This window comes from Schistocerca gregaria, chromosome 6, assembly GCF_023897955.1.
Source record: "Schistocerca gregaria isolate iqSchGreg1 chromosome 6, iqSchGreg1.2, whole genome shotgun sequence".
NCBI lineage: Eukaryota > Metazoa > Arthropoda > Insecta > Orthoptera > Acrididae > Schistocerca > Schistocerca gregaria.
The window spans coordinates 183,063,525-183,085,419 of NC_064925.1; the positions used below are offsets into that span (position 1 = coordinate 183,063,525).

The following is a 21,895-nucleotide window of genomic DNA, read 5'->3' on the forward strand; positions in this document are numbered from 1 at the left end:
ACTAATAGCTTTCTAAAGACACATCGATTGACAAAATCAGATGAACCATTTCAATTTTGGAATTTTGTTGCTGGGTGTTACTTGTATAATTTACAGTCAGCTACTAAACTTTGAAGTAATAAAGATACTGAAAGTCTGATTACACCATCAGAATCGCCGTGCAAATAATGGGAATGTACATGTTTTTTTTAAGGTATCATGATTCCTCTGGCTATTGTTAATTTCTACATGAACTGTGAAATGTCTGCCATTATGGTTTCACAAAGTCCGCCATCTTTGGCACCCCCAACATACAAATCTCCTTCAACACAAAGCCCATTCCTTGACACAGCATCCACATGGAATTCCCAGCCACGCAGTCGGCCTGAACCACACGCTGGGGCTACCCCTTTTGCCCCGGCTAATGTCCGGTACCACACAGTTGCTGACGAGTCCTGGCTAGCCGAGCAGCCACACCAACTCTGAACTTAGAATATTTTCAGGGTGCCAAAAATCGCCCATTACTCCACAGGCTGCAATTCTGAGCTTTGTTCCCTAGTAATGGTACCCATGAGATCAATCATCAGCCTGTCACACAGAACTCCAACAGCTTCCCACTTGCCATGCGGCCTCGATGTCAAGTTTGATAATCACGAGGTGCTCTGTTTGGCATAGACACAATTCAATGACACAATCTTGACAGATTTCCAATAATGGTGCATGAAGTAGTAGCAGAAATGGCTTGTGATCAACTCATCTGTGAAGAGTTGTCTGCCGTGTGGAAGAGTTGGCCAGAGCACTTGCCTGTCACCAAACCAGAACGAAGCACCTATTTTTCCTTATGGCACAGGCTTAACACCACTAATGGTGTCATATTGTTAGCTTCGAGTATCCTGAATGCTGGGTGGCAGTTCCTCCCAGGCTCTGCCTCGCATACTGAAGTTCATCCACACTGCTCATGTGCAAAATGAAGGCAATAGTGTGGCGTAATGTGTATTGGTCTGGGATTAACGGTGTCATTGAACACACCATCTGGAACCACCATGCCTGCAGCCATGATCTTTCAGCCCCAGCACAATGCTTCAACACTTTACCACTCCCTGGCTACCCCTTACAATGAGTGTATGGAGATTTCATCCACTCTGGAGGGCGAAGTCATTGCTAGTTGTCAATGCACACTCTAACTTTCCATATGACGCATGGATGGCTACAGCTACTATCTGTGTGCTGTCCAAAAAATTGCAATATAGGATTCATTTCCCATGCTGGCTTCCGACCATTGCCCTCAGTTCACAGCACGTGTGTTTCTGGGTTTTGGTCAGTACAATGGCATTGAGCAATTGACCACTGCCCCTTTACATCATGCATTCAATTTGGAAGCTAAGGGGATGTTCAAGACACAGCTGACTGGAGAAGTACTTACCAGTTTCCTCGCCACCTACTGGTCCACTCCTGTGGACATAGCCTGGCCAAAACATTTCAAGGGTGCAGATCCTGCACCATGTTCGACCTGCTGCACCCAACTCAGTGTGCCCATAGTTCCCAGGCATAGCTGTATTACCACGTGGTTGGGCTCGTACTTTCAGCCAGAACCCCAAGTGCAACCAGCATGCAGTTATTGGTAATAGGGGGTAGAGGACATTTCCGGTTACGGCTCATCAGGAGCAGCTAGTCTAGCAACAGAAGCAACAGCAACAGAAGCAACTCTGGCTGTAAAGTTATGCATCGCCTGCCCCCTTTCCCCACCAGTGCCACTAGGCGTGACCTCAGCGACCACTCCAGGGACAACCATACACACCACCCTGCCCTCTTCCCACTAAAACCTCCACCATCACACTAGGCATCAACAAGAAATCAACAATGAGCAGTGATGGAAGCGAATGGAGGTGGAACCTCCTTCCCTTTGCCATTGACAAAGGTTGAGTGTGTGTGGCCTGTAGTGCCCACTGAGACCAAACTTTTAGACTGATCTCTGCACCATTCGGCACACACACTGTTGCAAACTGGCTGAGGCTGTTCCCCTGACACTGTCAATTGGCCAGGATTCCGACAGACTGTGCCGCCATCTAACAGGAATTCTCACGTCTCTCCCCCCCCCCCCCCCTTTCCCCCCAACACACACCTTTCCAGTGTGAAGACAGCATGGGTGTGGCCATTTTCATCCCCACATGAAGATTACGGGGGTGAGAAGTATATTAACCAATGGTGATTCGGATTTGCTGCCTACCCAGAGCATCAACAGGGAGAACACATCAGAGGTACTCAGCAACAAACGATGGCCATGGCTTGCATTGGTGCAAGGTGAGACCTAGCACATGGAGTGCTGCCACTGCCTGAAAAGTGTTTACTACTAAAAAAAATTGTGCTCCAGCTCTGGGTAACCAATCTCTTGCTCGTCTCTGAAGCCTTTAGTTACACACCATTGAAGATAAGATTTTTCACCTTGCCTAGTTTACTTTTGTAATTTGGATTGCTCACCAGATTGTTGTATATGCTTAAGATGACTTTGCTACACTCCGGACATGTTCTCGTAATCCGTTCACTGCATGACCTCTGCTGTTATTTACCTCTGGAACCGTCTCTTGTTCTATCAGTCTCTACATAACCTCCAGTGGAAGTGATCATCAAGCGTGTTCTACCTATGCAGAGTAGGATAGAAAACAGAGTACTGTCCTTGGTACTGATGAAGCAAAGTTACACAAAGGGAGACATATTGCTGAGTAACCCTGAGGAAAACTAGAGTTCAAATAGCATGACGAGGGTTCCTAGATTACCCTGAGTAGCGGTAGGAATTGAATCCACGTAAATATACACAAGTGCTGATATTCTGAATGACAGTAGTTCATGTTTATAAATAACGCCACAGCAACTAATGTGATAGTTTATTTCTGCATATGACTTTCCCTTTAAGTTTTTCATAGCTTTCATACATTCTGTTGGGCAGCTGGCTGTGGGTTTAAGTTACGTTTCCCAGAATACGCAGAGGAGTCAGTGGTTGGTGTGGAAACGTGAAGTGCACATACCATCTTGTTGGAATTGTAGAAAGAACCTGCATGGTAGGATCAATTCGAGCCCAGTTAATTTAAGTGTTTCCACCCTTTCATTTACCCTTGTTTAATTGAACTCTAACAATAACACCCCCTCTCCTCCTCTTCTTTTCCATTGTGGGCAAAACGCTTAAATTTCTTACAAGCACTGTTGTTGGTTATCATTAAGGTTTGTTGGGAAGGCGGATGTAGGAGAGCAATGTCTTCCACACACTCTCAAAACCTACTTGCCAAATATGAAAGATATTAAAAAAAAAATTTTATACCAATGTATTGTTGATTTTATGAGAGCTACGCACTTAACCAGTCACAAGTTAAAAAATTCTCTATTTGATAACTTTGGCTACATCTTAACTACTTTCTCTGCTGTCCCCAATCTTTTAGAGTATTTTTAATGGTAATTTCAGAATATGCTGTATAATTGAGAACAGAGCTGCAGGCCTCTCCTTGGTTGCCATATTAATGGTAAGTGCTACTCTGTTGGTGTTATGGTGCTTCCAGAACTTTAAAAAACTGTTGGTGAGGATAGCAAGGTCCCATAGCAGCCATGTTACTGGATGCTGAAATTGACCAAAAAAGTAAGAATAGCCCCGATTTTATGAATATTGGCGTCATTCTGGTAATGATTTAACAGCCGTAGCTGTAAAAGCCTGCAACATTCCAGACTGCAATTATTTACTCTCAAGAAGTCTATTCTTCCCTGTCAAAAATGAGAGCAGTGACAGATGGAATGAGGTAAGGTAATGGAAAGAAAATTGAGCCATTATCATAAACAGCTGCTCTTTACCTGAATAAAAATTAACATATGAATTGCACTGCCCGATTTTCTTTCTCATTATGTTATATTTATTTACAAAAGCATGACATTACAACTGCCATAGAACACAATGGTGAGGAAATTTTTACTTTGGTTTCAAATTCTATGGTAGGCTACTAAACATTTCTCACACATGTAGCTAAAAAACTGGTTGATGAATTAAATCACCAAATTACACAAGCCATTGAGTATTCTCACATTGTTAAAAAACATCACACACTTTTTTTATCAGACACCGTGTATTACAGAAGCACAAACCAAGCACACGAATTTATGATCTCAAAAGAAGAGGAACAGGTCAGGTACAAATGATGCAAAACTTAATCTGTGCACTCTAAATAACACACCATCTTATCTCACTGCCATGTACAAATCAGCAGCATACAATTTGATCACTTGGTGATGTAGCCTCTTTGAGTTGGTATGCAATACCATCCCAGTGGGTTCTTAAATTTCTATCTTGAGCTTCCTACTGCCAGTTCAATACAGTTGTCTTTCTTAAGTCTGTGTCCCATTTTCAGGTGATCTTATCTTTGGTCTTTTTTGGTAAATTGAGCTCCAATCTAGCACATGTTTTGACCACCTGCCATTTATTTTTCAAGCAATATGGCTAGCCCACTGCCATTTCAAGGTATTCACCCTTTGTATAACATCACTGACCTTTGTTGTCCATCTGATACTGTATCAACTGTTTTCTTTCTTTCTTTCTTTCTGTAGCCGAATACTGATCTTTCCATTCCTCCTTGGGTCACTATTAGTTTTCTAACAATGAATTCATTTAATGTCCATGTCTCACAGTCTTAAGTTATTACTAGCATTGGTCAAAAACTTTTTTTCTTCAGAAAAATAGAAAAAAATAATAGTATCAAGTACTTACTTATTTTTTATATACTTCTCTATCCACGTATCATTTATACCTTAAATAAATTCACAAAAAATATAGGTTGTGGTTCCCAAAAAAGTGTTATGTACAATAATTAATAAGAGTGCTACGAACCAGCAAGCATGCTACAGCCAACAGAGAAAAAAAATACTGACCGTATCAAATTACATTTGTTTCACCACATCTATACATGTTAAAATGAGATCAGGATTACAAGCATTCTTAATGGCTACATATATGCATTGGAAGAAATCAAATTATGTCGCAACACCTTAACGTAAAAATGTTGGAGCTGGAGAGCATCTGAATAACAACCAACTATTGCGAGTTTGACTGATACATAGTATCCAGTCACTGCACATGAAACTGAAGGCTGGATGGTACGTATATAAAAGGCTATAAGCAGTAATCTTCCCCCATATCATGTTCAAAAATGAAACTTATGGAAAGAGTTACTATTAACGACTTCCTGGGAGATTTTTTTTTAATGTATTATAGATTGTGAAACATTAACAAAGATGTAGAAAAGAGTCCTGGAGTCTATGTCCAGTTACACAAGGATATAGAACCTTCATTGTAATTCAAAGGCTTGTTTTATGTACAAAAGTTTTGAATATTCTTTCTACAGTGAAGAATATACTTATAGCTTTACACAGCTGCTTATCATTTTGCACATTTCAGGGGAGATTTAATATCCTATAGCTAATGAGGTCATTAGATAGAGTGCCATACACCCATGACCTGTCAGTCAAATGCTTGTGGATGTAACCATTGGACATGACTGGAAACCCATCATGATTTTATTCATCATGTTGCTGCAAGACTGCGCATTCAAACCATTCTTGCATTTGCGATTCATGATCAAGAACCCATCATAAACTTAAATCTCAATGGAGAGTTGAATAACACTCCTTCTGGATGTGAGTACAACTAATTAACCACTGAACTACTTTACTTGTTGACGTCTTGGGATACCATGAAGTATAGTCATACATAGCAAGCATATAATGAAAAGTATGCAGCTACATCATTCAAAATTATCAAGCAAATAACTCCCCTCCAAACCAGCTACTGCCATTCTGGCAGAATAAGCCTGAGCCAGCAGATACAGAACTGCTACAATGAAGATGAGTAGATTAATTTTATAAAGACATGTATCTTGTAATATTCTACATTTGCAGAATAAAGAAAATACTATGTCAGCTTGATGATTTATTTATATGGGCATTAGCCCATGATTTAAGGCATTTGTCTTCGAATAGGCTATCAAGTTGCTCTTTGAACTCTGCTAACCTTGGCAAGCTGAACTATTTATACACAACCATACAGTTGTTGTCAAAAGTCTGCCACAAATTTCGAATTTGCACCAGTGTGCATTAAGGGGCTCATACTGCAAGAGTTAGTGCTCTATGCTTTAATTGCTAAAAGAAGCATCAACATTAAGATTAAAAAATGTAAAAACAGTTGTCTTCCACGCAAAATGGGTAACTCAGCAGCAGCAGCAGCAGCAACAGCAGCAGCAGCAGCAGCACATGCACTGGGACCAGGGAACTACCAAACTTTATTCTCTGATACATTAGTTTTGTCAGGGTCCAAACTTTGCTATGGTGTACAGAATAACTATAGACATCCAAAAGCAGAAAAACTTCAAGAGAACAGTGCAACTTTGAGATCTGTACCAACAGTCGAATGACATCACTAATGGCCATTGCGTAGTTCCATATAAACAGTTTGGTTTGCTGAGCTACTTGAGTTTGAATAGTGACATATAATGTCTTTATAGTCTCTGAGGGTGTCTCCAGCATTAGGAGACGAATCACGAAGCACAGAAACGTGTCTTAGGTCACAGCCAAATGTCCATACAACAACCAACAATAACCAACGAAAAAAGAAAATACTAAAATTGTTGTGGAGAAATATAATGGTACATTACAACCCAAATTACAAAAACAAAGTAAAAATAAATCTCACATTAGGATACAAGAAAAGAATCAGATCAGGTGCAAAGCCTCAAATAATCTAAACTAATGAATCTTAAGCTTTCAGAAAAAAAGATTCCTTCATTATGAAACAGGGAGAAGACAGGAATAAAGCAATATCAGCAAGCTGGGTGAGTAAGCAAGCCAGTCGAACATGGTGCACATAAGACACCATGATGAAAATGTTTGCATTGTTATATGATCTAGTTATCCCTTTTCCAACAAACTGAATGATTAAGACTTATCTTCCATTGTTCCAGGTTCTACAAGGCTAATTTACTCCTCCTGTTTTTCTTAAATTAAGTCAGTAATTTAATTTTTCATTGTGTATTTTGCCTTGAACATCTCTATTAACAAATGTTATGAGTGCTATATCAATCCTTCTACTACAGTCTGATGAACAGAGACGAGTTGATTCACAAATGTTGTTTGTGAATGTCACCATTTTTTCCTTCTGTAATGCAACACAACACATTCTGATACTGACTTCTGACTATACAGCTAACACTCTCTCCTCACTATAAAGCAGTTTCATTCATTTTCAACACACATAGGAGTAATATGCTGCAAAAATGTATATAGTTACCGGACACAGGGAACAGAAAACTGAAATATGTTGCTGATATGAAATGAATAGAGTTGCTGAAGCTGTTTGGTGATCAAATGTTGTAGGAGACTCATCTATTCGCTGTACTGTGCACTGCCTTGTTATCTACAAACATCTGACACTACACAACAGATATCAGTTGTCTCCACATGATACCATACAGCAAATATGCTAAGCATTCATAGCTTTTACTGTGGCATATTTAACCTGGGTAAATACAACTAGTTTACTGACACCCAACAATAATTAATTATTAATGGAGGACCTAACAGCTGTTTCTTTTTGTTCGCATATTTCAGAATTTGCCCCTTCATAATTAGGTCTATGGAATATAATGAACTGGAAAGTGAAATAGTTTTATGCACCTCAAAACATGTTTCCCCACAGAAAGAGAGAACTGCATTCCACCAAGTACTTAATATAGTATGACTTTTTAACAACTGGGATATTTAAACAGGATTGCATTCACTGTAAGCTTGAGAGCTCATGCATCAAAGTTGCTGACCAGAATAATATACAGCAGAATGGAATAGAAAATTGAGAATTACAGAAGATCAGTTTGCTTTCCAGGACGGGTAAAGAAAGCAGAGAGGCAGTTATGGTGTCATGCTTCATAATGGAAGAAAAACAGAAATATAACAACACTTTCACAACATTTGTCAAGTTAGGAAAAGCGTTTGATGTGTAAAGTGATGTTTGAAATCCACTGAAAAATAGATGTACATTATAAGGAAAGACATCTAATACAAAATCTGTACAGAGTCCATAGGCAACAGTAAGAATGGAAGCCTTAAAGAGAAATGTTTGTATTAAGAAGGGCATAAGATAAGCATGTAGTCTTTTTCTTCTATTGCTCAACCTGTACACGGAAAAAGCAGATAGAATAAAAGAAAGGTTCAGAAACAGGATCAAAATGCACGGTGAAAAGGATATCAATGAAGATTTACTGCTGAGCTATGTGAAGCAGAGCAAGAATTACAAGATCTGTAGAATAATTGACTCACTGGTTGATTTGGTGGAGGGGACCAAACAGCAAGGTCATCAGTCCCACAGGGTTAGGGAAGCATGGGAAAGGAAATCGGCTGTGCCCTTTCAAAGGAGCTATTCCGACATTTGCCTGAATCAATTTAAAGAAATCACGGAAAACCAAATCAGAATGGCCGGACATGCATGTGAACTGTCATCCTCCCAAAAGTGAGCCCTGTTGAATGAGATTAATAGCCTGCTGAGCAGAGAACACGTCGGTATCGACGATGCCTGTTGCATTGGTTCTGAGGCGATTCTTAGGTTGTACAGGCAGCTGGCAAAAGTGGTGAAGACTGCTGGCCTCGCCCACGGGGTCCTAGCAGAGATCACAATTTGCAGCATCGTTCTCAGAGTTGCCCGCAGTTCTTTGTTTTGGAGTCGAGTAGAGGGTCTCAACCAAAGGCTTTGTCGACCTTGTGATGGTCCTGGCTGCAGATTTATGGACTTGCATTCTCTTGAAGTGATTTGTAGGGCTCCCCTTGATAGGTCAGGTAGCAGAGCACTTGAGGAATGCACATGAGGGTTTTTTGGCAAGATGGTAATTTGAAGTGCTTTGATGAACACTTGCCAATTGATTTACAGCAAGAGAAGTCAAATGGCATTCAGAATAAAGACACTTCGACTGTCACAATTTCATCAATAAACTGTCAAAGTATTTTTAATAATGTTCCTGATTATACTGTCCTCCAGGAAAGTTCTTTCACTCAAATTCTAATTATTCTCGGGACAGAGCTGGCTGAAACCTGAAATGGAAAGCACTGAGATATTTAGCGAATCATGCAATGTATATCAGAAAGACAGATTAAAGGGCATAGGAGGGTGAGTTATCTTTGCAGTTGACAAAAATATTCTCTCTATTGAGGTCAAAATTGAGTGTGACAGTGGAATTGCCTGGTCACGTATAACAAGTGTAGGTGAAACTAAATTAATTGTTGGATGTTTTTACCGGCCACCTGATTCCACTTGGCAATTCTAGAGGAATTCAGAGAAAGTCTATGGTCAATAGCACGTAAATACTCAGATCATGCAATACTAGTTGGAGGCGACTTTAACTTACCGAGTATAGACTGGGGTATCTTTGGATACATTGTGGTCGTCGGAAGGGGTGGGGAGTACAGGCAGACAGTAATGTGAATACTTTTTAACAGTTTTTCTGAAAGTTGTCTGGAGCAGCTAGCTCAGCAGCCCACACGCAATGAAAATATCTTACACTTGAAGCTACAAATGGACTGGACCTTATCGACAATGTCAGAACAGAAACGGAGATCAGGGATCATGATATCATTACATCAAATATGATTATAAAAGTTAATAAATCAGTCAAGAAGGCTAGGAGAGTATTTCTGCTAGATAGAGAAGTTCTTAAAATCTTACTTACACAGTCAATTTGCATCACTTGGATGTAGAGGAATTATGGGCAAAGTTTAAGCGGATTGTAAATCATGGTCTGGAGAGTACAAATTCGTCATTCTGTGAAATGATGTATGTGTGAAGCATACAACTACTGCTGTCAAAATTGGCAAACGATCTGACAGACAAGGTGAAAAACTTCTGGTCATATGAAAAAATCAGTAAGCAGGTCATCTAAGGCTTCCATTCAGTCCCTGGTTGATCAGTCTGGAATGGCTGTTGAAGATAGCAAAACGAAAGCCAAAGTTTTAAATTTTTCGTTCAAGAAATCATTCACGCAGGAGAACCGTACAAACATACCGTCATTTGACCATCAGACAGACTCCATATGAATGACACAGAAATAAGCTACCTGGCATAGACCAACAACGTAAAGATTTGAAAACAAATAAATCACCAGGTCCAGATAGAACCTCAGTTTGATTTTACAGAGTACTCTACAGCATTGGCCCCTTACCTAGCCTGCATTTATCATGCATCTCTCGCCCAGCATGAAATTCCAAGCAACTGGAAAAAAAACGCAGGTGACTCAAAGTATATAAGAAAGGTAAAAGAACGGACCTGCAAAATTACAAACCAATATCCCTAACTTCTGTTTCCGCAAAATCCTTGAACACAGTCTCAGTTCAAATATAATAAACTTTCTTGAGTCTTAAGAGGCTTATGTCCACTAATCAGCATGCTTTACAAACTCAGTTTGCCATTTTCTCAAATGATATACTGAGAACTACGGATGAAGGGCAACAGGAGGGCAACAGGCAGATTCCGTATTTCTAGATTTCCTGAAAGCATTTGACAAGATGCCCCATTGAAGGCTGTTAACGAAGGTATTAGCATACGAATAAGTTCAAAGATTTGCAAGTGGCTCAACAACTTCTTAAATAATAGAACCCAGTATATTGTCCTCGATGGCAAGTGTTAACGAAGGTATTAGCATACGGAATAAGTTCAAAGATTTGCAAGTGGCTCAACAACTTCTTAAATAATAGAACCCAGTATATTGTCCTCGATGGCAAGTGTTCATCAGAGACGAGGGTAACATCAGGAGTGTTCCAGGGACGTTTGGTAGGACCACTGTTGTTCTCCATATACATAGATGATTTAGTGGACAGGGTAGGCAGCAGTCTGCAGTTATTTGCTGATGATGCCATGGTGTACCGTAAGGTGTTGAAGTTAAGTACTAAGGTTCCGGATCTGTACCAGGTCGAATTGAAGGAAGAGATCAAAGCAATTTAAAGGAGTGCTTCTAGATTTGTTACTGTTTGGTTCAAACAAAATGTAAGCATTACGGAGATGCTTCGGAAACTCAAATGGGAATCAGTGGAGGGAAGGCAGCGTTCCTTTCAAGAAATACTACTGAGAAAATTTAGAGAACCGGCATTTGAAGTTGACTGCTGAACGATTCTGCTGCCGCCAACATACATTGCGTGTAAGGACCAGAAACATAAGATACGAGAAATTAGGCCTCATATGGAGGCATGTTCATAGTCATCTATCACTCACTCTAATTGCGAGTGGAACAGGAAAGGAAATGACGAGTAATGGGACGGTGTACCCTCCATCACACACTGTACGGTGGGTTGCAGAGTATTCACATAGATGGTCTCCTAAACAGTACTAGCATCATTGCTAGAAGTTTCTGATTTAATATCAGTTGCCTAAAAAACAAAAATTATTGTCAATAGCAATTAGAGAATAGTGATTATCAACTTGGGCAGCAACACACTTCAGAGATGGCAAAATTAAATACTTAGGATGCTCGTTGACGAAAAATTGAAATCATGATTAAGAGGTGAAAAAAGAATTGGTACCACACAAGGACCACATCAAAAACTCAAATATCCTAAATGTAATCATGATCCTCAGCTTTCCTGCACATATGTCAATTGCAAAGTATTGTGTGTTTATCAACACTGCTGTGACCTTGTATAAATAAAACTGTATTCATGAACAGGATGAAAGCACTTAGAATGTGGAGGTACTGCTGCACGCTAAAGATTGAATGGGCAGATCGTGTGACCAATGCTGATGTCAAGAGCGTACCAAGTGTCCATAGGCTCTCAAAAATGTGGAGAGCAATATGTATGAGGCCAGTTCAAAAACTATCAAAACTTTAGTTGACAGAAATACATTTATTGATAAGGAACTACATAACCCTAATGCCTCTCAAGTACTCTCTTTGGTGATGCACACACTTCTCCCACCACTGCCACCATTGCCACCATTGTTGGAAGCATCTGTGGAATGCTGGCATGGCACTGATGGCCAGGAGTCCCCCCCCCCCCCCCTCCCCTCCACCTGGAGAAGCTCGGCTATACTGCTTGGCAGTCAAGACGTGCTGACCACTCAGACAAGAAGACGGACGTTGTGGCTAATCAGGTTCCCTGACATGACTCCGTGTGATTTTTGGCTATTTTCCATGCTGAAAATGCCCTCTAAAAGTTACAGGATTTGACTTAAGAGAAGACATCATACGTAATGAGATAGCCCAGTTTATTATTATTCCAAAAGACATATTCCACAGATGTTTCCAATAATGGTGGCAGTGGTGGGAGAAGTGTGCGCATCACCAAAGAGAGTACTTTGAGGGCAAAAAAGGGTTACGTAGTGGAAGATTTATCAAAAGGAGTACTTTGAGGGCAATTAGGGTTATTTAGTTCCTTATCAATAAATTTATTTCTGCCAACCAAAGGTTCGATACTTTTTGAACTCACATTGTACACACTGTTCTCAGCATTTATGTGAGCCTATGGGCACTTCTCTTTCACCTATGTTATGACTTTTGTTGTTAGTTTGAGTTTCATATCTGCAGACCATGGCTATCTGGAATCACTAAATCCATGCACTTATTATTAACTGATTCACTAGTAGCATGCATAATGAGCTGCTGCTTGATATTTAGTATAATTTTATAGTGTATGTTTGTGTTTTACATGTTTCTACGCTGTACGTGAGTGGTTTTTATTTATTTTCTAATAACTTACCAACAATTAATCTTCTCAAGTTTTAACCATAGGTAATGTATGTAATAACATATATTGATTACCTTTGAGTTGTGATCCTTCTTTCTTGTTACATTGGTGACTTTTGAAAGTGAGAGCTGAACTCTCAAAACTATGTAAATCCTTAATAAATGGTGGGTCTTTGGAGATAATTTATACCAAGTTTCAAAATTTAATCAGCCAGGTGATGCATCCCCAATTTCATCATCATAAAGAAAGGCGCTCCAATGAAATACATGTTTACTTCACTGAATAGATGAGGTTGTTACGCAGTCTTCTCATGCAGAAATTAGTTGTAAACATATTACAAATTACTAAATGAAAAGTAATGTAAACTTAACATGTAAATAAATAGTAAAATGATGGAAATAATACATTTAAACCATGTAATTCAGCTTGATATTTATATGCCAATGCAAAAGTTACTTATAGAAGGAGGCATGGAATGTCGCTGAAAACCATGATTAATAATGCAACATGCCAATGATCTTGAAAAGTCTGTGGTGTCCTCAATTTACTTCTGCCGCCTGTTGCGACACACTTTTCCTCACAGAACAGTAAAGAAGGATATGTAATGAAAGTTTATTTTTCAGTTTGCACTTATAAAGAACTTTGTACTAACTTCTGTGGCAGTATTTCACTCGCTAAGAATCATCATCAAGCACTAATAAGCGTTCACAGTATCTCTGTGTCAATAACCATTACATCACACTCCTCACAAAACACTGAATTTCAGTGAAACTTATCTCCCACACGGCACATTTCACCAAGAAGTTCATAATTAAGTTACACATCTACTATAACAATAAAAGTTCACATCTTATTTCATATACAACAGTTTTCATAAAATTTTCCAGATAGCTGCATCTATAAATTTCATACAACAAACTATCATGAGATCACTAAAGGTACACTTCACAGCCTCAGTTTCAGTTTACTGGAATTTTACTGGGGATCCCAAATACTTTTCATTGCTCCATCACTTAATTCTTCCACAGGAAGTACTTTCAATGTTTTCAGTGTTTCGAGATAAAACGTCAGTTCAGAAGTCACAATTCTGTAAGGAAGCAAAGAATAATATTTATAATTCAATATATAAACTAGTTGCACTGAGTTTCAACACTTTGAAGTTAAGTTAAAAATAAGTCAGTTTAAAAGCTTTGAACAATGCCAAACATTTGTGAAAACAATATATTGCCAAGATGAGCATTTAAATAGCAAAATAAATCAACTCTCTACATGGGAATATGTAAATAAATAAGACAGATTCCATTCTAAATTCTACTTTTTATATTCTGTCTGCAGCATCACTGTTTTCTGATTACCTGCTACAATGCTTGTAATAGAACGTCAAGATCCTCAAACTAAGCCTACACATAATTCTCTGAAGACAAAGAATACTAATATAGATAAATTTTAAACTAATGGCATCATCTACTAACTTGTTCGATGTTAGTACACTATTACAAACATTGTGTTGGAACAAAAATTTATCTATAATTTACGAATCTGCAAGTTCTTAATTTATTATATTTGTTCAGAAAAATGCTGAACCAAATGTAAGTAACAAGTCACACAAATCCACATGAATATTCAATTACTGAAACACATCCTGTTTTTTTCTCATCACCCACCTGCCCCTGTAACCATTCACAATCCGCCAGTGTGTTTACCGGAGAGGTAATAATACTGTAAAAAGAAAGAGAGTTCACACGAAAGTTAGGCAATTTTCCGTGTAACTACATACCGAATGTCTATGTGCCAGAAGTTGATCAGCTATTTTTTCACATTTCTGTTTGCTGCTTTCATTCTGGAATTTTTCCTCTCATATAATTCTGTATCTAACTGAGCTATTCTTGTGAAGATTGCATTAATTATAATGTTACTTCAAGTGAAAGTATCCAATTTTTGTCTCTATATGACTCATGCCTGTGAGTGGTTACATCTGACCCTTGCGAGAAGCAGCGCAAAACACACCACCTCCTACTCAAACTACGAATGCCGCTACTGCTTCCATTACTTGCTACATGGGTCATATATACGTTCAAGATCCACGTGCAAAACCTGCAGCATGCATCCACCCAGCACATCATATTCTAAACCTATCAACAGTACACCTTTCTACAGTCCAGTATGTACAACCCCAGTTGTCAGTTGCACCATGACTCCCACAAAATTTTTATTGCAGTTTTGTCTTGCTAGGGTTTTACATTCAGTACTCAGTCATTCCAGCCAGCTACACGTGCCGCTAAATGCATACTGAATTGACACACCGAAGTCAAAGATGTTCCATAGTCCAGCATACTCAACTGGACCTCCTACAGGCCACTTGGAACACTGCTTCACACTTATTCCTTGCCGTGGTATGGACACTTGGTGAATTCTATGATTTAGCAATTAATTATTCTGTTATTGATATTAACTAGTTGTTGTTCTACTGTTGAAAGAAATACATGTTCATGTTCTCTCTCCTATTCGAATTTATTGCACAGAGTAGCTGAAAACACCATATGTCAGCTTAAAGCAGTGAATTGTTGAATGCAATAACTGCCGTCCATAGTCCACATGCTGAGCATGTCAAATAAGCTGCGGCCTCTTATCCCTACAAGATTAACAACACTGATGACCTTGAAGTGATCGTGGTCAGGAATACAGATTACAAGAGAAGATATTGTGTCGCACAGCAGAAACATGATGGATAATGATCCATCTGTTACTTTGAGACTGGCAGTATGACTTCCACTATTTTGGCTAAACAACTCCATGCTCTGGTTTGAGCCAATTGTGGCAAATTTCTGTGTTCCAGAATAATGATAGATTCTGGCAAATTTGCACTAGTGGTTAGTCAGCTTGATCAAAGATATGCAGCGGAGGTGCACAATATTATAACAGCACCACTGGAGAGAGACGCCTACCTGAAACTGAAAGCTGAACTTTTACATCAAGTATCCACCTATCAGGAAGAGAGGATAGAACAGGGGCTCACTCAGGACAATTTAGGTGACATATAGCCTTCACAATACCTTCGCCACCTACGATGCAAGGTTGACGCACGCACCATCCCTGAACTGCTAGTAATCACAATATACAGCAGCAGACTGCCAGCACAAGTCAAGGCCATAATCACACTCAAACTGAAAAGCCTCCAGACGATGTGGCCAATTTGACCGACTGGATACAGGATGCCATTGTACCTACACCTTGTTCCGAACTGACAGTAAAGTGCAGCAGTACACTGATGGGCCTCAAATCAGACTGCGAGTGGACAAAAAAAAATCGCACACTGGAACAACAACTGAATGATGGACTGTTGAACAAAGTTGACACCCTAAGCAATCAATTGAATTAAGTTCTCACTGACCTCCACGTTAAAGGTAGATTACAATGGAGATCGTGGAATCTTCCTGCATCTAACGCTCCTTGTTGCAATGACTCATAAGCAGTTTACATATGCTGTTACCATCAGCAGTTCGGCAACCAAGTACATAAGTGTAATCTGCTGTGAGAATACATCAACTTTAAGTGCCAGGCAGAAAACGATGCATCTAATTGTTTATCTGCACACCTGTTTATGACCAACTACAAGAAGGGGTGCAAATTTTTGGTCGACACAGGGTTGGAATTGAGTATTTTCCCAAGAGACAAACTGTGTAAGTGCCACCCAGCCACTAACTTCAGATTATCGGTGGCTAATAACTCCGCCATCCAGACGTACAGCATGGAACATCAGGGGCTATATGTGGTATTGTGACATGGAATTTTGTCATCATGGACGTGGCAGAGCTGATAATTGGGATGAATCTCCTAGCACATTACCACCTGCTCCAAGACGTTGCCAACAACCACTTGCTGGACACTGTCACGAGATGGTCTATGGCTCAGTTCCGACACCATGCGGTCAGCAGCAACACCACGGTCATCCAGGTTGCAGAGGAAGAGTACACAAAACTACTTGACCAGTTCCCATTGCTCAGAAAGATTCCCAGGGTCCCACAACAAGTATGCCATAATACTGTCCATTATATCAACACCATGGAATGTTCCCCGGTGTCACGTAGACCCAAGCAGCTGGCCCCAGACAAATACACTACTGCGAAAGTGGAATTTGATGCCACACTAGCTGAAGGAATCATTCATCAGTCCATGAGGGCACATTCGTCACCCCTCCACCTTGTATCCAAGAAGAATAGTGTGTGGCGCCCATGCTGTGATTACCATGCTGACTGCTTGTCATTGAGTTGAAGCTGTCACCAAAACTGTTGACCTCCTATGTCTGTCCAATATGCAACAATGTGATCATGAGCTCCGCGACCCACTCAAAGATACTGAGGCACACCGTCAACTCAAATACATAAACATGTCGGGAACAAATGTGCAATTATACTGTGACATCACCACTGGAAAGTCCGCCCCTAGTAGCTGAGTGGTCAGCATGACAAACTGTCAATCCTAAGAGCCCGGGTTCGATTCCCGGCTGGGTCGGAGGTTTTCTCCGCTCAGGGACTGGGTATTGCGGTGTCCTAATCATCATCATTTCATCCCCATCAACGTGCAAGTCGCCGAAGTGGTATCAAATCTAAATACTTGCAGCAGGTGAGCAGGTTTACTCAACAGGTGGCCCTCGTCACACACACCACTGGAAAGACTCGCCCATATGTGCCAGCAGAGCTTCGCAAGTGCATTTTTCATAGTCTTCATGACCTGTGTCACCCAGGAATCATGGCAACCTCTAAACTTGTCTCTGGCTGTTACACATGGCCGGCCTGGACTACAGATGGATTGCCAGAAGTGGGCTCGGGCATGTCTAGGCTCCCGACATAGTACAGTTTAGTGCCATGTCCATGTGCCCATCAGAAAGTTTCCACAGACAACTGAGAAATTTGTATGTGTTCACACTGACATCATGGGATCCTTGCAGCCATCAGACGATCAACACTATTTGCTAACCATCAGAGACAAATTTAGGTGTTGGCCAGAATTGATCCCAGTGAACAACACCTCCACAGATATTCTGACAGTGGTGTTCATGTCTCAGAGGACTGTGTGTTAACAGTTGTCTACTACACATTACTAACGACCGAGGATGCCAGTTCAAGTTGGAGCTATTTGCACATCTCAGCAAGTTTTGTGGCGCAAGCCACCATTTTACCACAAGCTACCAACCAGCCAATAACAGTATGGTGGAGGAATGGCACAGACGTCTTAAGATGGTGCTCGTGTTATGTCTCGAAGTGAGCTGCAGGCTTACCATTTGTCCTACTTGCCCTGCACACAGTGAATAAGTCAGATCTTGATGTGGCACTGGCAGAAATGGTATATGGCAAGACACTTAGGCTGCCAGGGGAGTTTATCGATATACACGCCTCAACAGGAAAGTTTCACATTTGCTAGATTTCATGGCACAGCTGAGGGAGCACATCTGGCAAATCTGACCCAGGCCAGCATCATGCTCACAACCAATATTTCTGCACAAGGAGTTGCCCAACAGTATTCATGCCATGCTCCGTAGAGATGGCGTCAGACCAGCACAAATGCCTCCTCATACCAGCCCCCATCATGTTCTGACCTGTCACGACAAGATGTTGGCTATTTTGATCACTGGCAAACAGCACCCTGTTTCCATCGATGGTGTAAAGCCTGAATTTCTTTCAGAATACTCAATCACTATTACTCAGCCATATCACCCGCCTCCACTGTGGTCTAAAAATGATCACCCACCCCCATCTCTCTCTGCAGTGCCACAATCAGCATGCCCAGCACGCTCTGGTCATCCACGTACATTTTCCTTCAAGCTTCTGACATGGCGCTGAGCCTGTTGGATGTTGACAATAACTCCGCTTCTCTGCGGTGGGCTAGTGTGCCAACTAGATGAGATTATGCGCTGGGTATTCACAATCAGCTGATTGTCACCGAATTCACATAGCTCGCTTGCCTGCTGCTTGGGGCACTGCCACGTGCTTATTCCTTGCATTGGTGCAGACGCTCGGTAAATTCTGTGATTTAGCAATTACTAATTACCGTATTTACTCTAATCTTAGCCGCACTTGAATCTAAGCCCCACCTGAAAAATGATACTCGAAATCATGGGGGAGGGGGGGGGGGGGGGGGGGAATCCCGGATCTAAGCCGCACCTGAAATTTGAGACTCGAAATTCAAGGGGAGAGAGACATTTTAGACCACACCTCCAAATCGAAACAAAGTTGGTTCATTGTAACATGAGACACAATTGAGGTCGAATGGCTGAAGATACAGCTACAGTAGTTTGGTGCGAGTCGTAACCTTAACAGTTAAGCTTTACCAAGTAGCCATTGTTATGTCAGGCGCTCCGTCCGTATTTATACGGGTACCCTTCCTTTTTCGCGTCTGGTTCGAATCGATTGCTTATTTTGCTTTGATCTGATAAGTGCCATTATCTTCGTTATAGGTATTTAGGTCGCTCTAAGCTGAAAATGCATTATTGTACTGTGTCATGTATTGTTTGTCGCATTCTGATAATGAGTGTTTACGGTCTGTCGCCGCTCGCGGCATATCTTGCTTTTGTGCACTCTAACGCTGCTTAAAAAAAAACAATGTATTAAGCTTTTCAGTGTGGTTTTCAGGATGCAAATTTTCTTGTTGTACCCATACTCTATCATCTCATGTTTGGATTTTTATTACGGCATAATGCCATACATGGCAGAAGATGTAAATGCGCACTTGAAATTCAGCAAACAGTTGAAAGTAAATAACATTGTAGCTGACTGCTTGTCATTGAGTTGAAGCCATCACCAAAACTGTTGACCTCCTACGTCTGTCCAATGTGCAACAATGTGATCATGAGCTCCACGACCCACTCGAAGGTACTGAGGCACACCTTCAACTCAAATACGTAAACATGTCAGGAACAAATGTGGAATGAAAACTTCATTTCAAATACATTGACTGACTCTGCAGAAAAGATTAATAAAAACCAAATTTCTTTAGCAAACCAACATAGATAACTTTATTGTTATGGAAGGAAATTAATGCTTGACTGCCAACAATGTGGAAATAACATAAAATCAGAAAGATGAAACTAATAATATAATTTAGCCTTCCATAATTATGTGAAGGTATTTTAATTCACTGATAGCTCCTGGCCACAGAAAACCATTTGTTTTCATCTGACATGAGATTGTAAACAAAGGCAGGAAAATAACTAAACATAATGACAGGTCACATGGAGACAACCCACCTCCCCATTACAACTCTGACTGCTTTGTGCATGCACAAATCTAGCAGCTATGGGTAGCATCTGGCTGCTTGTTGCTTCTGCTGACACTTCAAGTAGCCAGAAGAAGGAGAAGGTACAGTCCATACGTGACTTAACAGCACAAGTGCAAGAGCCTGCTGGCAACTGCTCGAAGGAACCTAATATAACCAGTTGTGACGTCACACTCATCAAAAACAGTTTGCTATGAAGTATTGCATAATCTTCACCCTAAAGCATTTGACACATTTTACTGTTGGCAGATGCTTGTGCGTGCACTGTGTTTCAGTTTTGGAAATGACACATTTCCTTTACAACTTACATTTTATTTGGTTTTTTTCCTCTCATTTACGTTTTATTGCTACAGCATTATTCTACAGTAGTGGGATACAGTAAAATTCTTTGCTACAGTATTAGTTCTTAGCAGTCAAAATTAGAAAAATTTAACTGAAAACTAAGACAATGAAAAATTCCTGGAATTCTAAAAAAATTCCTGGGTTTTTCTCAGTTTTCTCCTGGATGAAAAAATTCCCACATTCTTCCCAGGTTTCCCAGCTGTCCCAGGGTGTATACACCGTGTGTTAGCTGAAAGGTTGAAACCAATCAAAATACGCAGCTTCTTGGCAGGTGAATATGGTGAAAGTGGTCCGAGTCAAAACAAAAGTGTACGAGAGCGCAGGTAAGTTCAGACAGGTGTAACAAGCACTAAATATTTTCCACACTAAGAACATTCTTTCTGTGCAGTCACGGAGAACAATAATGTGAGAGATGAAAATTGATATCAGAAAATATGCATATTACGATGAATGATATTGTAGCAACAATGAATGTGTGCAAGAAGACCTGAAGTTTGTCTCCTGGCCCACCCACCACATTCCCCGGACATGGCACCTTCAGATTATAAGAATTTCAGCCCAGTGAAAGATGCTCTTAGTCGCTCAAGTTTCACTGAAGATGTACTGTTTCTTATTGAACGACAGCTTCATAAAGTAGAGATAGCATGCTTCTCCAAAAATGAAATTTGTGTTTAGGTTAAATATTCTTATTGTTACATATTCTTCTGTGCTATGAAATTAAATATTCTTTTTGTTACATATTTTCTGTGTTATGATACAACAGAATACGTCTTAACATACCCATGTTGAGGACCACCATTGTTGACAACGTTCAGTTTCATTAACTGTTCTCTCAGACGTGACTTGAAGAGAGAGTTAACAGTGCGGTATATATACTGAACTTGAGCTTCCGGCAGCACTGTTGCTACAGCTTCATGAAGTTTTGTTAGGTGCCTGTCATGAAAAGGCAGAAACAGAAGATGTAATGCTTTGCAACATGCAAGTATTAACACTAAGCAACAAATATAAAAAAAAATTAATTTTAAAAAGTTGTATGTAATGGAGAAAGAACAAAATGATCATGCGTAGCTAACATATTGATAATATTGAGAGGTAACTTGAATTGAATTGTTTTCTCTTCATCTCATGACGTACATTTGCAATCTATTTGGTATGAGTACAGGAGACATGTCAAAAATTTATAAAACAATTACAATGATTTTTACATTAATAAATAATAGCACTATAATAAATAACAACACTGTAAGGATAACACATTGTACCCAGCTCAAATTTCCAGTTTGACCCGTATGAATTCATCCACTGAGTAATAACACTTCAGTGTCAGTACCTCATATAGCTTTCTTTTAAGTGAACCTAAATTCATCTGCATCTACTTGTTCCCTTTTAATTTATTACAAATTTTCATTTCCATGTATTGAGGTCCCTGGGCATACAGTCTAAGGCGGTGGGTGGGAGCATAAAATTTTCTTTGTTTCTGGTATCATGTGAATGGACTAAATGGTTTCCCTCAAATAATTCTTGTCTTGTGTACAAAAATATAATAATCTCATATGTATAA

At 40.1% G+C, this 21,895-nt stretch overlaps 1 protein-coding gene across 2 annotated transcripts in view; it reads right to left on the reverse strand.

Annotated features, from left to right (window-relative positions):
• Nucleotides 1-12,899: 12,899 nt before the first annotated feature.
• LOC126278215 (vacuolar protein sorting-associated protein 54-like) overlaps nt 12,900-21,895 on the reverse strand; it is a 132,026-nt gene continuing 123,030 nt past the window's right edge. For both annotated transcript variants that reach the window (XM_049978151.1, XM_049978150.1), the window contains exons 18-19: nt 21,115-21,267; nt 12,900-13,807 (exon numbers count right to left, since the gene is read on the reverse strand). In XM_049978151.1, coding sequence (XP_049834108.1) covers nt 13,696-13,807; nt 21,115-21,267 — 265 coding nt within the window. In that variant the 3' untranslated portion in view covers nt 12,900-13,695. The remainder of the gene's footprint in view (nt 13,808-21,114; nt 21,268-21,895) is intronic.